The sequence below is a fragment of the Stigmatopora nigra genome, chromosome 10, assembly GCF_051989575.1.
Source record: "Stigmatopora nigra isolate UIUO_SnigA chromosome 10, RoL_Snig_1.1, whole genome shotgun sequence".
In the NCBI taxonomy this organism is placed as follows: domain Eukaryota; kingdom Metazoa; phylum Chordata; class Actinopteri; order Syngnathiformes; family Syngnathidae; genus Stigmatopora; species Stigmatopora nigra.
This window is the reverse complement of record NC_135517.1, coordinates 8,450,230-8,471,851: the sequence shown is the minus strand read 5'-3', so window position 1 is coordinate 8,471,851 and position 21,622 is coordinate 8,450,230. Positions and strand designations below refer to the sequence as shown.

The 21,622-nt window shown below is 39.3% G+C and overlaps 2 protein-coding genes across 3 annotated transcripts; both read right to left on the bottom strand.

Moving 5' to 3' along the window:
- Positions 1-1,068: 1,068 nt before the first annotated feature.
- Positions 1,069-7,936, bottom strand: LOC144203225 (monocarboxylate transporter 2-like). Its single transcript, XM_077726590.1, has 5 exons — positions 7,823-7,936; positions 6,502-6,722; positions 5,473-5,616; positions 3,447-4,253; positions 1,069-2,047 (listed from the first exon to the last, which is right to left on the bottom strand). The coding sequence occupies exons 2-5, from the start codon at positions 6,716-6,718 to the stop codon at positions 1,812-1,814; spliced, it is 1,404 nt and encodes a 467-aa protein (XP_077582716.1). The 5' UTR covers positions 6,719-6,722; positions 7,823-7,936; the 3' UTR covers positions 1,069-1,811.
- Positions 7,937-10,845: 2,909 nt separating this feature from the next.
- kbtbd8 (kelch repeat and BTB (POZ) domain containing 8) lies at positions 10,846-18,464 on the bottom strand. 2 transcript variants are annotated; one of them, XM_077726589.1, is made up of 5 exons: positions 18,331-18,464; positions 13,605-13,812; positions 13,186-13,492; positions 12,173-12,992; positions 10,846-11,495 (listed from the first exon to the last, which is right to left on the bottom strand). In XM_077726589.1, the coding sequence occupies exons 3-5, from the start codon at positions 13,486-13,488 to the stop codon at positions 11,032-11,034; spliced, it is 1,587 nt and encodes a 528-aa protein (XP_077582715.1). In that variant the 5' UTR covers positions 13,489-13,492; positions 13,605-13,812; positions 18,331-18,464; the 3' UTR covers positions 10,846-11,031. The 2 variants fall into 2 exon arrangements, with proteins under 2 accessions (XP_077582715.1, XP_077582714.1); XM_077726588.1 differs by lacking the exon at positions 18,331-18,464 and adding an exon at positions 15,179-15,250.
- Positions 18,465-21,622: the final 3,158 nt, after the last annotated feature.

Below are 21,622 nucleotides of genomic sequence, written 5' to 3'. Positions count from 1 at the left end.
ATAGCTGATGTTAGTTTGAATGTGTTTCATATGGAAGAATACAGTACTTCACTTCTTTAAGATGCCTATTTTGAGAAGGGTTGTTTACTCCATTTTACAATGCATATTGAGCAGGAAACAATGTGAAGTATTGTTTGTTTTCATTTCTTTAAAAGATTCAACATCATGAAAATATTAAGATGAATTTTTTGATATGTATATACGAGATACATATGTTTTAAAATGCCTGTTATTTTAATTGTAATGTTTTGCAACCAAATATATACACACTAATAATTTTGAGCAAAATGAATTAGTGAATCATACACTAGTCACTAAGAAAGGGGGGGGGGGGGGAGTTTTCTTATAGGGAGCATGTCTGATAACATGTCCAAGTTCTATTTCTAAAAAGTGAAGGACGAGGGCTCAGTGCAATGTTATAAGGATGTACAGTAGTTGCACAAGACACAATATATTTGTCCAATGTATGTAGAAAAAAATAATAATAAAAAATAGGGCCATCAGTCATACATAACAAACCAAAATTTATTTTAAAAAATTCTAATGACTACATGATATGCCATCTCCAGTCAAAGTTGTGGGTATTATTCAACTCATCACAAACTAAGAGCAAACGTGTTAAATTCATGAGGTAAAATAATGGGGAACAACAGACAAAAAAGGCGCCTGTTGATTTAATATATTAACTATAATAAATGGTTAACTCTAATAACTATAGCCCTAAAAAACAACATAAGTAAGTGTTCACAGCAAGGACATATAAGTCACACCTGAATATAAGTCACAGGCCCAGCCAAACTACAAAAACAGTGTAACACAATCCGTAAAATACAGTAGTCACCATTTATGTGTTAATGTTTGTTCACAGTCTTGTCAAGTAGATGGGAGCCCATGTAAAATATTAGTATATATTAGTAATACATAAAACAGTCATTGGTGGTTTAACAACGAACAAAATAGCTGGTTTGGCAAATGCCTGATTGTTTTTCCAGTGTTATTAAAGTTGCATTACATCTGTGTTGCGTGGCCCATTCTAAACAAATGACATTCATCCATTTGCCAGTAAGGTCTGGTGAAAAGTACTATTTGCAGCATATTCAAATTTGAAAAGAGATGCTGTAGTGTGACCTGTTAGTTGTTTCAAGTTCCTGAACTTAAACTCCACTTTTAAAGCCACAAAATACTGCTGCAGCTTTACTGCAATGAGGTATTACATTTAAATGGAATGTCTGGAAAACATACGCTCGCTGAAATACTTGTATCACTTCTGTCATGTATTTGTATTGGGTCTAAAATTTCAAATTATATTATACTTATAGAATAGTAATATGTTTTACTGATTCCAGATTGCCCAATGGCGAATCAGCAGGCAGCTTGGCACTATTGAAAAATGTATGTATGTATGTATGTTATAACTGTCCGGCTGGCCTGTACCTGGAATGCATTTCATTGTACAAAGTACAATATGCAGAGTATGTATATGTATGTATGTACAATAACAATAGAGCCTAATTCAATTCAATAAATACTGTCCCAAAGGCATTAATTAAAAACCGAGTTTGAAAAATTGGGGAACGTAAACAACAGTGCACTAGCTGCCAATTGGCAAGCTTGTGTTTAGTGTAAACACACAATCCAGGCTTCACAGAAGCGCTAGCAATCCCCTAAAATAATTAGAAAGATTAAAAGCATTTTCACATGACTGACTAATTGGCCAAATCCAGCAACTCCCTAGATGTGAAACATATCTCTCATGCACGAGAGGATACGTAAATAAGACGGAAATTAATTGTAATGACTAAATCGATCCTTCAAGACTCCCTTACGTCTTTACACTGCTCTGTAGGTAAACTGTGATTAAGTGTGTCTAGCTCCTCCAGTTTGTCTTGGCCTTCTATGTTATTTGGAGTTTGGTGGCTCCTTTCTTTTTCCAGCATGTGATAGTTGTAAATGTTCATAATGAAAAGAAAAATCCCACCGGTAACAATGACTGTGCCGCACAAGAAGAAGAGGTACTTGTAGTCACCAAATACATCCACCAGCAACCCTGTAAAGAAACAAGATAGTGATTGTTGAAATCAAAATACAACACGCAACCTCACAGTTTTGTTTCCATCGAGAGAATAATAGTTTTGAACAAACAATGTAATATCTACTTGTATGATTTAAAAGATTTAAAGGGATGTCACATTGGAAAATAAATACAGACTATTTATTCCACTTGATCTGGCCATTTCTATATGTCTCTCAGAGGGAAAATTTGGCAACCGCTACAAAAACGAATTAGTAGATAAGACCATTCTAAAAGCTACTAATATGAAGGTCAAGTCCTCAGAAAAATGACAACTGTGTTTGGATTAGGTTTAAGTCTCCACAAGTCCAGAGCAGGTTCACCTTCAGACATGGATGAATTGACAGGTGTTTATCTCTCTAACTTGCAAGGGGGTATTTCTCAGTCCATGTCAACAAAATGACATTTTTATTCATTTTTTTTTTCTGGAATACTGGCAGAGGGTTCTTTTGGTCATTTTAAAATCAAAATTGTAGACCCAATTTTACTCTTGAATGGCAGTTGGACTATATTGCAATTTACATGGTCAGCCTGGCAACATTACTTTTAAAAAGTACATTTAAGAGTACAGTTAACCTCTAAAACACAGAAGTTTGCACGTAAATCAACTTCCGCCATCACATTGGAGGTTGTACCATCTGATTGATAGCTGTCATATGGTGAATGGACAAAAATAAGCGTCCCATTGGCAACACATTAATGAGGTCCATCTGGCATTGTCATCTTTTTCAATGCACTCCATTTTGATTGCAGCACTGGTACAGGAGACCGAATGGAACATCATTAACGGCAGAAGCCAAATGATGACACATAATTGGTGTAAACCAAAGGTTTGCAGGGGCCCTAATAAATAGAGTGGTTAGGGCAGGTGTAATGACTGTGCCCTCTGGAGGAGAATGCAAAATATGCAAGAGGTCAGTTATTTACCCTTTCAAAGAAAAGCCTCAGAACAGGGTTGCAATAGAAAAGACATGAGGTTAACACATTTTTACCTCATTAAAAAAAATCAGGTCGCAGGCAAAGTCGGATTGTCAATAGCCTGATGTGCAAACAATTGTTTACGCTGCACAGCATCAGTGCTTCTTTAAAGCATTTGTTATTGTTACACTTTACAGACATTGTTACAATCTGTAGAGCTGACAATAGGCTAGATGAGGGCATCAATAATTAAGAAACCAGCCCAAAGAAGATGCACTCATTCCATTTTCAATTTGTTACTATGTCTATCTAGCGATTTTAAACTATTTGGTGATAAGAGGGCACAATTCATTTTTTTCTCCCAGTTGTGCCGGAAATTTTCCTAAAAAGATTTTGAAACTTGGCATACATAGAACACTTACAATATGTCTGTACAAATAGATTTGATATTACTTACCAGCCGTGGGTGGGCCCAGTAGCATGGGGACACACTCAATGATGGTGACCAGTCCAACAGCACTAGGGAAGCGTTGATTTCCCATCAGATCCATCAGGCATTCAAATATGAGAGCAAAAACCATGCCAAAACCCACCCCAAAAAATATGGCATAGACCACTAAAAAAGTATAGTTTTTGATCAGTGGGCATAATAAATGGCAGGTGCCATTGAAGACCATGGCAAAGCTGAAGAAGTACTGAACTCTTGGTCTGATCCACTTGCTGTTGGCAAGCAAACCGGTGCCAGGTCGAACAAACATATCCACAAAACCCATAATGGACAGCAAATATGCTGCTGAGTATTGGTCAACTCCCTGACTGACAGCGTATGCAGAGAGGAACACAATAGGTGCATAAGCACCAAAAATGAACATCACATTCCCAATGAGGTAGATTATAAAGCCTCGATCTTTGAAAAAAGACCAATCTACAGCACGCCTGAGACAGCTTTGCTTCCCTTGGCTGATGTTGTCCTTATTTGTCTGCTCCTCAACCTTGGATTGTGGTGAAAGGGATGATAGATGACAAGAAACAACTGGTCTCATCAAGGCTCCAGCCACGCAACAGTTGAGCATCAGAGCCCCGAGGATAAGGAGACTTCCTCTCCATCCAAACTTGTCCAGTAAATATTGATTAAGAGGAGCCAAGAAGCACAAAAACACAGGACTCCCTGCCATTGCTAATCCATTGGCCAGAGGGCGCTTGGCCAAAAAATACTTGCTGATGATGGTAAGAGATGCATTTAGATTTAAAGCGAGTCCACAGCCTGTGTGAAGACAAAAGAATAAAGTTCAACATGCTTCACCTGGAGAGCATAGACGCAAACATATTTGATTAATTTAGTATTACAATACATGCATTAATATGCATCACTTTGAAAAGAAAGTTAGGTTAACCGATCCCAATGGAAATTCAATATTCATATTCTTGATCCTGATTAATTAAATACTAATTACTCCTGATCATCTGATCATCTGTAGCACTTATTCTAATTCGAGTCACAATTAGTTGCTTGTCACTGTTAGTCTATACAATGGCCAATTTTAAAATGATCTAACACTGTAAGGCTATGAGTAGGATTTTTCTGCATTTGTGCTTTGAATCTCAATTGTATTTTCTATGTTGAGGTTCAAACGATGTGGTTTATTAGACACATTTCTCATTACTTTCTCGGGATTATGCACAACAAATGTCCAAAATAAACGTTCACAAAACACGCTATTTAAGGATTTACTACGCAGGTAATAGACAGAAAATAATGTTGATAAAAATCATGCCATTTACCGATATACAAAATAATCAATTATTAAAATGGTCAAAGGTGAGAGAATCTTATCAGACCAGGATGTATCCAATTTCTCAATAGACTGATGAAATCCCCAAAGTTTACTCAATCAATGAAACAGTTTATTGGGTCTTTTTTTGCTGCAAGAGACCAGAGTGAGTGAGTATACATCCCTTTAAACATGCTGCATTTAGAAAAGTTTGCAAATAAAGGGCATATATGCCCCGTGGTATCACACAGGACCAATTGTTACACTTATTAATCCTCAAATAGTTGTCCTTGGTAGGGTAATGAGCCTCTAAAGGTAGTAGGGAGCCCCATGTGACAATCTTGACAGGAGGGCGGACAACAGAACAGTAGGCCACTTTATGCCACACTGTCCAGAACCCATGTGCATTTTATTGCTTGTTTACCAATGTGCCCCTATTCCACTCTGAGCATAGTTAACTGCCCCTCATTTACTGGAACAGGGACCCTAATGTGGCTTGGAAACCAACAAAAAAACTACCAAATTAGAAGAAATTAATATAAAAGGAGGTAGAAAGACGCCAGGAACACAATACCAAGAACCAGTGGTAAAACAAATCATTTCAGGATACCCATCGTGAAGGAAATGTTTTTTTCACCTCATATAATAAATGGAACTGCTATTCTGGATAAAATACCTATAGGGTTCAAAAAAAAGATAAAAATACTGTACCTGCAATAACGCCAATGCATAAGTAGAGGTAAATGATGGAGTTTCCAAAGGAAGCGGCTACCATGGAGGTCCCACACATCAAGCCCCCCAGCATGACTATACATCGGCTTCCATAGCGATTAACCAACACACTGCTGACTGGTCCTGTGAAAAGACAAAAAAATCAAATGTATTAAATTTAATGTGATAAAATTAAATATATATGGATATAGGCTATACCAGAAATATCATAATACCTCCTTTCGCCACATGTAAGACAATCAGATTAGTCCAAATGTTGCTTCATTACAAAACAAGATTTGATGAATCCCGGAGGATTGATCATGCGCGCGTGGGAATCAATTACCCTTCTCATTGGAACTAGGTCACAACAGCACATCTTCCGCATTACTGCCATTTCCTAGGTCATTGGAACTTTATTTTATTTTCTGGAAAAGTCTGTCACGTCTCTCCCAAGGGGGGTGGATGAGAGCCCCCCGTTTGAGAGATCAGCCATTGATATAATTGCTTTTTCTCTCTCCGCCACTTGGTGATATTGGTGAAACATTGCCAAGGACAATATGACGAAGCCTCTGGTGAGGTAAATATTTCACCTGTTTGGTTTTTCGGTTTGAGGTCAAGTAGGGCAATGACCTTTTTATGATTTAACCTTCAGCATATCGCTAAGAACATGTGAGAAACCATCATAGTAGATTTTAATTGTGTGCTTGACTCTGCCATAATGACGATTTAATGGTTTAAAAAAAGTTTGTTAGTCTTATCAGTTTATTTTCATTCTTTTTTTGCTTCTATTTTAATACAACATACCATTAATGGCAATATAAAATGTCATATCATCTCATTATCATGACGTAATAGAGTGTGTAGTGTAATGAATATGAGCAACGTAATGTACAAAGTTGGAACGTACATTTTACTGGAGTATCATTAAGAGGAAAAAGCTAAATCCTTAAAAGATGAACACAACCATTTTGTAATGATGCAGCTGAAATAATGCAATGCTTTGATTGATTTTCCAAGTCAACTCACCTCCAGCATACATGGCTGCCAACATAATGGAGGAGATCCATGCTATATCACTGTAGCTGGCTTGTAAGTCTGATTGGATCTCTTTAAAGAAAATGGATAAAGCTTTGGGTGTGGCATAGGCAAAGCCAATGGAAATATGGGCCCCAATCACAACCATCCAACCCCAGCCACCATCTGGGGGCTTGAAGACCACCTCAGTAGTTGGTGCAGGTGACATATTCCTAAAGAAGGCAGAAAAACAATGTTATTCATTTCAAAAAATCATAAATTAATAATTATCTGCATTTAGCTGTGTTGACAAATGAAATAATTTATATCTATATGAAAAATAGAGAAAAATAAATGGTCCTTTTTTGTAAATATGTTATGCAATAATTGCAACAGTGGAAATAAAGTAAATGAAATCACGCAATGCATTTCTCTTTGCGTTTGCCAACAACAAACATAAACAATCTACTACATGTTATAAATGATTTAAAACAAATGAGACGTCACGTTTAAATTTAATGATTGAAGTCATGTGGGACAGTTTATTACAGGCAACCTAAACAGAAAATTGGTAGCTTACTGACAAAATGGATATTAGTCATTAGTAATTTGTCAATGATGAATCAACTTGCATTAGATTGGGACAGAATATCTTCAGAATAACCATTTTCACTAGAAACACTCAAGAGTCTAGCCCCTACCTTCAAAATAGGGGGATAGAAGCAGAATCCTATTATTAGTAGTACTAAAATCTTTATTATTATTTTTTAAGATATATGTTTGCAATGTGCCAAATTAGAGGGCAAAAAGTACCCAAATTCTGTGCAGTTTCAATCCTTACATTAGTTTAAATGTAAAAAAATATATGAATGAATGAAATCTAGTATGATCGTAGAGGCGCACAGTTGTACATATTGCAAAATTATAATAGTTTGTGTCATGTTTTACACATCTTTAAAGTGACTAATACTTGATAAACCCATACAGAGTACAGCAGGGTCTTTGACTTCATAATAGTTTGCAGGTGACAGTGACGGATCAATGGGAACTGTAACGCATCGAATTATTGCATATTAACCTCCGATTTTAACTCCTCTTTTTACAAAAACACATTAATTAATGGTTTGACGCATTAAAACTATAACAGATCTCACTCAAAAAAAAAGCGATATTGTTGCTGCCGAGAGTAAACATTTACCACGCGGACTTCTCGTCGTGGGTAGAAGGCAAAATAAATACGGATTTAAAGATGAACTAATTCATTCTTAGAGAGAGAGAGAGACACGTGCTTTTCACTTCCGAATTAAATATAAATATTTATTGGAGATCTTACCTTTTGTTTACTGCCTTCAAGGCAAACAAGTCAAGTTTGCCAAACTTTCAGATTACAGAAGAGTACAGCATAGTGTGCTGATCACGTGTCACCCAGCTTGGCTTGGAGGAGGAGGCTTGTCAGCGGCCACGTTGTTTTACATTTTAATTTGTAAAGCGTGATACGTTTCACTTCCGTTAAATTTTACGGGTCAGGTCACCAGCCGTGTTTTCTATGAGTCAAAAGCTACCTCTCGTGTAACTACGCTTGCTACACTTCCTATTCATGTTTATTTAACAAAATAATACCACGGCAAAAAGTTTCAAATTATTTGTGATTTAAAAGAAGAGAGTACAAAAGGCTTCCCTAATAACCTAAACAGAAAGAAAATAGCTTAATTTACTTTAAAATGGATCTTAAAACAAAGATGAATTTATTACGCCAAACCCGCAGTCACGTGAGGTTTTGATCATACACTATATTAAAAAAATCTACTCAGTGCAAGCATTTTTAAAGTTAATAAGGCATGTTTTTAGTGTATTCTTTAGTTATCCATTGCTTGCTCTACATAGGCCACCAATAGTGGCAGGGTAGAAAAAAAATAATTGTCATAGGTAAACTGTACCCACAGTTTACTATTCTGTGGGTACAGATTAGTAAACTACATAAAGATTACTAACATGTACAACATTTTGGGTTGAGATTATCTATATATTTTTAGACATGGCACCATGAGGTTTCATTTCATACAGTAACAGTAAAAAATAATAATAATAAAATGGAAATTAATTGAACAGTTGTAACTAATTGTTAATAGAGTAGGCCCCTGAAGACCTGTTTTGCAACATGACTTCTACAAACCAAATGGATTTCTGTTCACGTTTTATTTATTTTTTATTTTCAAGTTATGTGCAAGTGAATTTCACAGTTGAGCTCAACCACCACTATAGACCATAAAGCCCCCCTGAAGAGACAAACCAGCAAAGTGAATAAAACAAAGCATGAAGAATATTTGATCTAAAATAGCACCCAGATGTACACCGTTGAGATGAGCTTTCCATTTGCAGCAAAGGGCCACAAAATCTTTGACACAGAGCATTCTTAGCTTGTCTTATTTTAATTCATAACTGGTGTTAAAATTTCATTTGATCTGTGATGCTTATATTTGGTGAGACGGTACTGTACTACTAGTGAGGGGAAACTCAATTCATATGTATTACTCGTGCATGTTATCTCTGAACAAGAGTAATCTACCATAACTAAATAAGAAATAACATTTTTTTTAAAAAGTGGAAAAGCCACTAAAAACAAAACATCTAGTTTTTCAAGTTATAAAAGAAAATTAAGTTTAAAAACTGTGCAAGTACAGCAAACCTATAGTACAGTATATTACACAACAAAATCAAAATACAGTACTGTTTCAGTAGAAATCCTGAGTTCTCCTTTGCTCGCTCACCAAATGTAAATCGTGAGAATGAAGCGTTCAAATCCACTCTGAACCAAAGTCACAAAAAGTCAGCTTTTCTGGTATTACTATCACTCACTGTTGTCATTTCTTTTTTGAAGCCAATGTTTTCCTTGCATGTAATTCGCTCAGATGAGTGTAGTAAAGTTGCTGAAGCTCTTTCAGAATGTGGGCCACTAGTGTATAAGTAGAAGTGCAAAGATGACACAGGAACTTGCATGATGATATTGACAGTGATGTACTGAAAATGTCACACGGGCAGAGAAACACGACTCTGTCGTGGTATTCTGGGAAAGATTGTCAAAAAAAACCTTCAACAAAAAAAAATACAAAAAAAAAAAAAAAGCACCAAATGTTAGTCCACTGATGATAGCATGTAAAGACGGATTCTTGGCCTTTCCAGTAAGGTTCTTCCGCATTGCAGGCCGGTTGAAGAGGAAAGTGATTCAGTGCAATGCCAATTTAAGACTTGTCCGATATTGTAGATCGGGACGAACATTTTTCGAGTCTGACGCCTCACAACAACAGGCAGGTCAGTATTTCTCCAGGTTATCTGCACTAAATTCCATGTCATTTCAAGCCTGCACTTATGCACCAGTGGAACTCGTGACGACAATACAAGACAAGCAACACAAAATGATCAACACGCTTAAACTCAAACCATATAGACACTTCGCCTAATCACATTTCGGAGAATTATTGCTACTACAATACTCCAAAAATCCAGATCAGTTATTACAAGACCTCAAATTCAATGAACACACTCCAGAAAGCGACCCACACAGAACTCAATGCTGTTGCTTCATGAACACAAAATGACCTGAAATGTCCTTAGTTTTCTTCTCTCCTCACAATGGAATAACTCTGAAGTCTCTGAGGTAAGCCTGGTAGTTGGTCTGAACTTTCCACTTAGTGTTGACACAAAGTTCACTCTTGTCATTTCTCCAATGTGGAGAGGTCGTATTTCAACATTACACATCACAAGTTGTCTTCACGTGTGACACAAAATGGACACCCATTGAAAGGGCGGGAGACGTATAGCCCCCCCATGAAACTAGAATCTAAAACTAAACAGAAAAAAAATAGCTCCGTTGGAACACATAGTATATAGTTTGACAGGACGACGATTGTGACGGAAGAGTAGGGGACACAAAAATATTGTACAGGCATTTAGAAAACACTACCTTATATCACAACTACATTTCAAAATAATTCACCTATATAAATGACGCTTCAGAGATTTGACTTGGGAGGGTGAGCGTGGGGAGATGCACACAAACCTCAGAGCCAGAAAACTAATTACGAGAAATGGTATTCATCTTACCCGTATGAATATATAGTGTATATATTTATATTTATATATAGACTTTTACTTTTTACGCTGAGATGTAGCATTCATATCTCCAGAGTGCACACCATTTATACATGTTTTTGTAGATCCTCACTTCTGTGTCAATAACAAATAACAGCATGGCTCAAGAAAAAAAAAAAACGAGTTGAATAATTGCACTTATGATTCATTGTACGGTTTTCTAGAGCAAGCATCAGTGTGGGGAGTTGGTGCTGTGTGGAGAACCAAAACAAAAAATACTGCAATGTTTAAAAGCACCCAGTCTTGATCGTGACAAACCAAAAGGTTTCACGGCTTAAGACTTTAAAAAAATGGTCTTTGTGGTGCAAACCCGAGGTAACACCAGGCACAAGGCAGGACCACAACACTCCCTCCGCCTCACGAATTCAGTTCACCCGATCAAGCCATGCTACATCAGAGCACCCTCTGCAGACATTGCGGATAGAGTTTGGCCACCACACATTCAAAGTGCCGTCCCAAATCCCAGAGGCGGTCGGGCGTCTCGTAGACTTTGGTCCATACGTCAGCCTCGTCGTCGTATTGGTAAAGGCAGTTTTTGCGGCTGGTGCGAAACACGTGCTCTTCCACCATAACCTGTGTGGCCCGTACAAACAGGTGCAGTTTGCCTTGCAGTAGCATTGCTTTAATGTATGGGCTGGTGGCGTGGTCAAAGGGCAGATCCCTTTTACGGTTCCAGCTGTTTCTTTCAATGTCGTACACTTCCACGGTGAACGTACGCTGGTGATTCTTGCAGATGCCGGCGATGTAGTAAATGCAGTTCTTATAGAGGGCGGCAAGGCCCTGGCTCCGAGGGACGCTCATCGGCGAAAGATGACTCCAATAGTCTTTGCGGGGGTCAAAGCAGAAGAAATATTCACCTGTGGGCAAAAAAGGGTAATTCTGAGTTTTTAAACGCCATAAGGTTGATAAATTGTTTTCCAATGCCGTAAACATGATGCTGATGATTAAACCATGCTTGCTCGGTTTTATTAGCCTTAGCTTTTAAAATACAGAGAAATGTATTTTGCTTTTTAACCAAAAACCATATGCAATATTTTTACCTCCAAATAAACATTTTTTTCTGTAATATTCCTCACAAAGGTCTCTATAAATTCAAATTTGAATTCTTCATCTGCTGCATTTGTATACAGTACACTATTAAACATTTATTTCAGGGTCTTAAGTAATATATAATTCCTCTGTCGTGAGGAGATCTAAATTCAACTATTGCTGCATTCTATGTGTTTTGTACACAACAACACCTTCCGGGAGACAAAGTTGGAAACCTTCACGTGGTGTCTCCTGAGAGGCCGCTCGCTGCGGCCTGCGAATTCCAACAAATACCACTCAGAGCTGCCAACAAGGACCGTGGCACCCTACGTTTTTCATCCAGCCGGAGACATTTGACTGCCCCTCACCTCCGACTACCCCCCGGATGAAATAATCCGCGTTCCAGTGGCAGCTCTAGCGCTATCTGAGGGCAATCCTCAGGCGCTTGTAGTGCAAAAACAAAACAAAACAAAACAACACCTTCCACTAAGACAGATTAACATACCTTGGAGGACAAAGATTCGATCCCTGTACTCCACCGCACTGTGAAACTCCATGGCCACCGGCATGGGGCTCACAGCCGTCCAGCAGTTGTCCCTGGCGTCATAGCATTCGACAGATTTTAATGCATTTCGACCATCGCCTTCATAAACTCTGCCACCCAGCGCGTAAAGTTTGCCACAGCAATGCACCAGCCGAGAACCAATTCTTGCTCTTAAAAGAGGCGCGTGTGGCAGCCACCGATTTCCCGCGTGTTCATACTGCCAGAAGTCACTTTCTGCCCGATGGTCTATTGACACCTCGCTGTTGCTCGGTCTGTAGCCTCCGGCGATGTAGATGTCATTTTCTGACGATACCAGAATGCCAACTTCTCGGAGATCATTGGGTGGTTTGCACAGCTTGAACACCCTCCCCGTGGCCGTGTCTAAACAAGGTACCGTCTGCTTCTTCCCTGAGTGTTTGTGAGCGGCATCGAAGCAGATGACCATCTCAGAAGCAGTCATTCCTAGGCGCTGGGGGCAACCATTAGTGCCAGTGAGGCGGGCCTTGGTCTCAACAGGGTCTTTAGAAAGGGAAAGGGCGCAAGCAAACGGTGCCGGTATCCGACTGAGGAAGGTATCGTCCAGAAGAGGCAGACGAATGCACAGGGAAAACACCCCTGCAAGATGGGCCTCCCGACCACTCAGATCATGCTCCAGCCAACGGATTATGCTCTCATAGACGTGCTCTTCTTTCTCCACATTGAGGTCATCACTGTTCAAAATGCTGACCAACTGCTCCTTGGTCATCTGGAGGAACTCTTGCTCTCTTGAAACACAGAGAAACTGGCACACAAAAAGAGAACACAATTTCAGAAAGTTACCCAAAAAATCTGACATAATAATGAATACACAAGACATAATGACCTTCTTTTAGAACTTTACTAAACATTCAATGAGCACGTAAAATGTAGGCAAATGCAGTATTGTTGACGGTAGTAAATAGCAACATTATATGTGAGATTTACAATCAACTGACCTTTTTGCGGATATAATCTTGTGAGCGTTCCTTCAGCTCCTGGTGTCCATAGGCATCTGCAAACATGAAAACCCCTATACAGTTCTGGGGGTCAAGTCTGCTGATCATAAACTGGGCACACTGGTCCTGCAGAGCAGGTATCTGGAAAATGCTGGCTGCGGTGAAAAGGGCCTGAACATTGGACTCGGACAGCGTGACCCTGGACGTGTAGGCATAGTCTAAGACGAGGTGCATAGATTCCGATTCCACCCCAACAATTCGGACTTCCCGTTGGCTGCTCTCTGTAAGGCCACTGGTGAACATGGACCTATTAAAAAAAGAAGGAGGTAAGATACATCATTATCAATTGAATTACAAAGGAAGAAAGTTGTGTGCATTGTTTTAATTTATAGTGATATCATTTGAAATTTGTTCCTGACCTAAAATAGGGGCTGATTGCGGCAAGGACGTTCCGGTGACATGAGAACGTCTTGCCATGGTCCACTTCTACGACAATGTCTGTGAGCTGAGCTTCATCGTACAAAGCTTTGAGCTGTTGAAGGATATTGCAGGCGTGTATGGCATCTACCCCATTGTAGTTGGTGCTTGGAGGTGTCCCATTCTGAACTTGTAACAGTTTCCCTACCTCTAAAGACAGAAAAAGAAAAAAAAAGTTCAAGAGCAGCAGAACAACTTGCAAAGCAGTGTTGTACTCTTAATGCAGTCTAACCTGCAGCATGTGGTCTTCATAAATTCAGCAGACCAATAAGGTAAAATATCAGTTAAATTAAATAATCAGAAAATTTACTGTATCTAATTTGTAATAATTTAGTTACCACTCAAGACAATAAACTTCACAATGGCACCTCATAATTACAATTCAAAGATCATCATGTAGGTTAAATACAAGGAACAAATGAAAGTTTTACCCAACAAAAAACATTGCCAGTTTCCCTAAACATAAGACAAAGGTTTGTCTGCAGAATATCTGAACAAGGCATGTCCTTTTCACAAATGTATGCATTTACTAAATATACTAACGCATAGTGTTTATTTTAAAAAAAGTACACATGTTGACAGCTGCGTGCTGCTTTTCATTTGATTATATTCAAGTAGTCTGTTTTCATCCAAGATTAAAGAAAATGGCAATACAAAATCTGAGTATCTTTAATACTAGAAATGTTGACATAAACAAAAATAATCAAAGAGAGTAAGATCAATGCAGCAAACTGGTTTGGTTATAATGGTATTATTATTATGCACGCCACTAGATGATTTTTTTTCCTTGAAATAATTTATGGTTAGTTTTCCCAATGGTCTATCCCAGTTGTAAACATCCTATTGTCACAGGTGGTAAACAGAAACATACTTCCTCTTCCCATCTCGTTTTTATGGAGGGGGATAAAACTTTCACAACAAATACCTCGTGTTGAGCAACGCCGGCTACTTGACAGGACAAAGAGTTGAAATTAAAGGATTGCAAAACACACAGCGGCCAGACGGGAGCTAGCGTGCTAAGTGAACTCACCGATGCCTTTTAGCAGGCGGCTAGTCACCATGCTAATCTTTAGCCCTCAAGCATTACAAGATCAAATTCGGTGATAACAAAAAAAACTTCGCACGCTTTGAGCCGCAGCCTCGACCGGCGCAGGTCGCTTCAGCATGTCAACAAAAGACAGAGTGGATCCGTCATTAGTGATGATGAACGAAAGGACGACGGAAACTTCTGCACCTTTGTCTGTGGTCGCGAACAAGTGTTTACACAATCAGCTGGAGGTAGTGAGCTAACCGGCCGAAAGTTAGCCGACAGGCTAACGTTAGCCCGAAAGCCGAGTTAGCAACAACCAAACACTTTTCAGGAGTCATCTAGAGCTCGGCTTCGCTTAACAACAACATATCATGTCGCGTATATCCCCAACAATGCAGCCTACAACCATACAACCACAAATTTTACGATTTAAAACGTGCTGTTTACGTCTGTTTAGTAGATAAAACGTGAAAGATTTGTGCTAACCTGCACTGGCAGCCATTCTCTCCAGTCTGTCTCAGGGCAGACCGAAAAAAAACGTCAGAGTGCACAGTGGAGCCCCGGAAACAAGGAGGGGCCAATCAGAAGCTGAAGTACCAACAAACGGCCAATCAAAATCCTTCTATCTAAAATAGGGCAAAAAAGTTTAGTGGGGAATGAGCAACTCATCTCATTTTCTGAACCGCTTTATCCTCACTAGGGTCACGGGGGTGCTGGAGCTTATCCCAGCTGACCTCAGGACAGGTGGAGGACACACCCTGAATTGGTGGCCAGCCAATCACAGGGCATGGGGAGACAAACAAGCATTCACACTCACACTCATACCTAGGAGCAAATTGGAATGTCCAATAAGCCTACCATGCATGTCTTTGGAAGGTGGGAGGAAACCGGATCACCCAAAGAATAACTATGCAGAGAACATGCAAACTGCACATAGGTGGACCGACCTGGATTTGAATCCATTGTGTCCCCCATTGTGAGGCAGATGAGCTAACCACTCAGCCGCCCTGAATGAGCAACTGATATGTTAATTTCCTCAGCATATTTATTCATTCATTTTCTGAACCACTTACCACAAGAGTCACAGGGGTGCTGGAGCCTATCCTAAATAACTATGGGCACCGGGCGGGGGACACCATGAATCGGTGGCCAGCCAATTGCAGGGCTCAAGAAAACAGACAACCATTAATGCTCAAAATTATACTAAGGGCCAATTTAGAGGGTTCAACCATTCTACACTGCATATTTTTGGGATGTGGGAGGAAACCAGATTAAAAAAGAATATTCTTATCTTCTTTATAAAAAGAAAAGGCAATGCTGATGTACTGACTGAATTTAGTATGTTATCGTGCTGGTTGTAGATCTGAAATAGAATATTTGGTCTGCTTTTACTTCATTTTAAGTGTCCTTTTTTCACCCTGCTTTTACTTGGTGACAGGGTGTGAACCTGAAGATAGCACCTTACGCAAGTGTCCTTTTCAGTGATGTGCAGATTGGAAATCCACTATAACATTGTCAAATGAAAAAGAGTGAGACAGATAAAACTACAACTGCAATCCTTGCGTGCAATTTCACCATTTTTCTTTCCTGATTTTTTCTCATTCTGCCACAGTGCAGCCTGTGAAATTGGCCAAATCTTTGCTGAATAAGACAAAGGGGCTTCTTTTACCCGCATTTATTTCATGATAGATCTGGTTTCTGTGTCTCGGTGATACATTGAAACTGATCACCTGATACATTCCACGTCTCGCCAAATTTTCTTGTCACAGCGACACGAGCAAGAGATTTATTATGGTGTGCAATCTATAAGTACAGTTTCAGCCTGCAACAGTATGGGGTGGCCAATGCTAGTGGAATTAGAAGAGGTTTCTTTTAGGAATAAATGAGAAGGTACTACTAACACAAAGCTGAGGAGAGAAAATGTTGCTCTGGTTTCTACTGAGAAAGCATGCAATCCCTAATTTGGAGCAAAAATTAGTTTTTGCATTGGAAAAAATAATACCCATACCTACCTGAACCTATATGACACCTCTTGGTATTTTCCTAATTTTAACTCGTTCATGCATGACAAGGACAAAGGGATATTTTCCTATTGGTTGTTTGAAGCAAAAGAGACAATAACAGAGGTTACGTGGTGTAATCCCATCTTTTCAATTATGCTACATAATGTAGAACTGAAGAAGAAAGGACACCATGATGAAATGCCAAGGAAGACAAGCATGAGGGACAGTGACAAATTGCAGTTTAAGTTTGTGGTTTAGTCAGAGATAGAGGTTTTGAGTTTTTTTTTCTTCTCATCTTAAAGGACTTTGCAAGTTTTCCTGCAGATGTGGTAAAAAGTGACCGTCTCCCCTAGCCCGCCACTCAAAGGAAGACAAATAGGAGACCTATATGCCGACTGAGAGGTTTTTCCAAATGTTTTTCCCCTCAACTTTTACCTTTTTGTGTTCCCACTGCCTTGCCTAAGAAGCTCAAAAGCAGATGATGTGGTGTGAGTCTCCCCACAACTAACTTCCCGCAAATGTATAATGTAATAACTCAAAACTGGAATACTGTGAAGCACAAACATTTGGGATTTCCTTCAACAAGAACAAAATTGGGAGATATAATATTCTGAGGGATAAATGATAAGAGCCGTCGCTGGGATTGTAGTGCATTGAGTGTACAGCATGTGATTCCAATTTGTATGCATATAATATATATGAAAATATATAGCCTCGTAACTATTTGTATAAAAAATAAATATTGTCATACATGCACACAGTACTTACTCGTGATCTTTTTCCCCCATAGGAAGGAAACAGTTTGTCCTATCCTAAAAGTTTTCTGGGAATTATGTCTCTCATGTGCTTCAAATTACAATCGCAAACAAAAACACTCACAAGGTCTTGTACCCCCCACTGAGGGGCTTAGTCATTTGTTCCACCAGTCCATCTGATGGATTTAGTTTAATAACATCTGCCCTTTTTAGTTTCCCATTAATTAATTGTGAGACCAAAAAAAAGTGCTTGTCATGGAGCTTTTCAATATCAGACCAACCTCAAGGTTGGTTCCTCGCATCGTTGAGCACTTCACTGCAGTTAGGTAAACCAGGGGCCAGGGTTATGGTGTAGGTACACAGCAGGAACTTATTGGGCACGGTGAGGAATACCGGATCCAAAGACTCCCCTAATGTGTGCCACTGTGCTGCAATGTATCATTCTGTCTCAACATGTCATCAACATTGATGTGGTGGCGCAACCAGCAACTCTGTCCTGTTGCAGAGAATACTGGGATACCACCAAAACCATTACTAAGGGGATGGACTTTTTCTTCTCCGGCCTATTTGGCTTTTACATTATTTCATGTCTCAGGAGAGTATTTTCCATCATGTAATGTGGCAGGCACACACAGACGCAATCATGCAGCCTCTTTGGTCTTGGGGGCTCCCTGCTCGAAGGAGCAAATGTGACTATAGCAGTTAATCTGCTCCCTTGGACGGTAGATGACACACCAATCTATGGGCAGGGTTTCTCACGATATGAAATCAAATAGTAGTTCAAGTTACGCTACATCAGTGTGTGTGTATGTGTGTGTGTGCGTGTTTTGTATCTCTCAGTTGAACGCTTTGGCTGTTCAATTTCTGACCCATTTCATACCTTGTTGATTGAAGCTCGTAGTGTTGGCCTCACAGTTTTGAGAGCAAGGATTCGATCCCAGGTCTGAACCTTCCTCTGTGGCGTTTGCCTGTTCTTGCTAGGCTTGCATTGGCTTTCTCCGGGTACTCAGGTTAACGCCCACATCCTAAAAACATGCAGAGTAGGCTGGTTAAACACTTTAAATTGCCTCTAGGTATGAGTGTGAGTTTGAATGATTGTCCGTCTCCTCGTGCCCTTCGATTGGCTGGCCACTAATTCAGAGTGTCCTCTGCCTGGTGCCCGTAGTTGGCTTGGATAGGCTCCAGCACCCCCCGCTACCCTTGGGAGGATAAGCATTATGGAAAACGAATGAATGATTGAAGCCCATTAAATGCGTTTGCATGGCACTCTGTCGCATGCAGAGGGGGGAAAAAAGATCTCAGTGTGATGCAGTGCTTCATGCTACCACCTGCTGAAACCTTTGGATTCATGAATCCGATCTCCAGGCTGAAGATTGTGGTGCAATCAGGGTTATTCCTTTGCAAACAGTGCCACATCTCCGAGGGTAGTCACACTGGATTCCCTGGATGCTTATCAGTATCATTTTATATGCGTGAGGTAGCTAGCATTAATGTTTGATGTTACAAGGGCAAAGAGTTCACATTTGATCGAAAACAGATAAAGTGCTGATCTGTGTGTCAGGGGAAAAAAATAATGAGTGTATCAACATGGAGAGATGTGTATTATCAGGTGGAACTGGGAGATCGATTGACTGAATGCATAGCCTCAGGGGAAGACACGGGACAAACAAGAGTGTTCGCAAGGTACTAGTCGGAATATCAGGCTCAGGAGGTTGGACCTGGGTCGTACTTTTTTCCAGTGAAAGTGCCCTCACTCTATTGTGCCAAGCCACAAAAAGCACATGTATTATTCACGGGTCCCACTGGGTGACAAATGGAAGACCTCTTTGGCAAAATGTTTGAATATTCACCAGTGCTTATCCTCCATAATCCTTTGACCGTCTCTGAATGAGTGGGTAAAATGTAACAGCGCAAGGGAAAGGTTGTTTAACTAAGACAATTATCTATAAGGTGAATGTATAATTATTTCTGGTGATAGATGACGTGCTATGAGGGAGGAAGCACAAGATAGATGACTCCTTATTCATTTTTAAATGTGGATGATAGCTATATTTAAAAAAAATACTTTAAAATATATTTATTTCTCTAAATAAAACGTTATAATGGAATTATGGGTGGATCATTCTGAGCATCTTTCCATTTCTTCATTCCTTATTGAGGTCAAGAATATCCCAAATGACTTTGTGACAGAAGTAGTGCAACCTGGACACACTGACGTCCTTTGACTCAATGCTTTTAAAACAGCCTTCTCTCCTTGACCATCAATTTTACAATCTTCCTTCACTTGGATGACAGCAATTTTGAAGAGCCTGAATCCTGTACAAGCATTTGAACGGCCTCCATTTTACCCTAAACAGAAACTTGATGTCTGCTACAGTGCTTTTTGGAATACAAATGAGTGCAAAGTTACTGACCGAGATGTCAAGATCAAGCACAGATCAAAACGTAAGGATTTAGGAGGAGTGTTGATGTTATTTTTTCTGTTTCAAAGTTTGTCAATTCCAGATTGACCTGGCTTATTCTGTTGCTGTTCTGTGGCTTCGATTGTCCCGGATGAAGGAAACTCCATGTATCGCTGTTCATGTGTGCATGAAATGACAAAAGGGAGGATTACTATAGAACAATAGCCCCCATTTATCCATTTGTTGTCCCCATCCTCGCTCACCCTCGTCTCTACATGCTCCTTCCTGTCTTCTTGTTACATTTGGAGCCTGATAATGTTCCTCTCTGCCCAATTCGCATTTTCTCTACCATCATCTTACTCCCCCAAACTTTTCAACTCCAGTAGTATTTCAATTCTCACCCACCTCGCCGTCTCCCCCTCTGACAGCAGGTGGCAAGAGCAAGATTGAAACCCCACACACAAACATTCCCTCCCACACACACACAAAGAAGGAGAAGAACAGAATCATCCCACTTTTATGCTGCTCATGCTTTTCCATGAGTGTGGTAGTGGTTAAGCTTGTCAGACAATTAATGGAGTTCCTTGTGGTGATGAGAAGCCTCTCTATTATAAACAAAGCCTATTCATGAGCTGGGAGATAACCCCTGTGCCTTCATTTGTATCTGGGGAAGAATAATTACCCCCCATGCAACTAATTTATCTCTGAAAGCTACAATGTGGCCATGTGCTCTATCTGTTTAAAATGAAGACGCTATCAATGATAGGGTTGCACTTATCTTATCCATATTTCACTGCAGGCAGGTTGCAGTGAAAATACAATAATGTCAAAGAGTCTAGTTTAAATTATTAATGATAATCATTTTAAAATAAACATCGATTCGTGACTGTCACCATACTTGACTGTTGTTACTTTGGTAGTACGTACAGTATAATAATCATACTTTGTTAGTGGAAGCTCATAATATTACAAAATAGAAATGAACATTGAGGAATGTACAATAATTTTAAAATTTCTAGCACTTGGGAAATAAAGCAAGACTGTAGAGCATGAAAAACAGTAAATAAATACAATTTAATTTAATAACAACAAATTGTGTAATTTTAGTTAGTTATCCTATATATAAAAAAACAAGTGAAAGTAAAAGATGACGTCCTTACCCTTTTAAATTAGACACAATGAGGAGGTCATTGCATCAAGCTTTTAAACTGATGAAAGGGAGCAGCAGCAAGCTAGAATTTCTATGGAAGAGCAGCATTGCCATCTATCATCTGAAAATAGAAATGCACAAATTCCCTTACAAAAAAAACTAAGAAAAATAAACAAATAAACAAACAAGTTTCCCACAACTTGTTATGTCTCAGATATTCACTCCCTCTTCTTACTATCATGCCGATGGTGAGCTCAAATTTGCCATGCATGGACATGAATGAATACACTACTACATGAGCCTTCCTTGGGTTTGGACATTGGTGTTAGATTTGTAGGGATGCCGGCAGATTGTGGAATCATATTACCACTTTGCTGCAAGTCCAAAAGTTCCACTGGTACCTGTCTACCAAATTGTTTACAGATACCATTTTATACAACTGATTTGTCTGTAAAGTAGTTGCATATGAGATGAAATATGTACTAGTTCAATTTGGAATAGCATTTCAATGGCAACTAATGTATTTTGACCCTTAACCTACTGTATTTGTGGTGTATCTGTCATACTTTTGGACACACCCATCTTTTAGCACAGTACAGATACAGGTAGTCTAATAATTA

Excerpts from the sequence above, each read along its gene's own strand:
- kbtbd8 (XM_077726588.1), bottom strand. Across the intron at positions 12,993-13,185 it reads AAGATTATATCCGCAAAAAG|TTTCTCTGTGTTTCAAGAGA; the intron begins GTCAGTTGATTG and ends TTTGTGTGCCAG. Across the intron at positions 11,496-12,172 it reads TCGAATCTTTGTCCTCCAAG|GTGAATATTTCTTCTGCTTT; the intron begins GTATGTTAATCT and ends TTTTGCCCACAG.
- LOC144203225 (XM_077726590.1), bottom strand. The coding sequence starts at position 6,718 with ATGTCACCTGCACCAACTACTGAGGTGGTCTTCAAGCCCCCAGATGGT. Across the intron at positions 5,617-6,501 it reads GGCAGCCATGTATGCTGGAG|GACCAGTCAGCAGTGTGTTG; the intron begins GTGAGTTGACTT and ends GTCTTTTCACAG. Across the intron at positions 4,254-5,472 it reads ATGCATTGGCGTTATTGCAG|GCTGTGGACTCGCTTTAAAT; the intron begins GTACAGTATTTT and ends GTCTTCACACAG.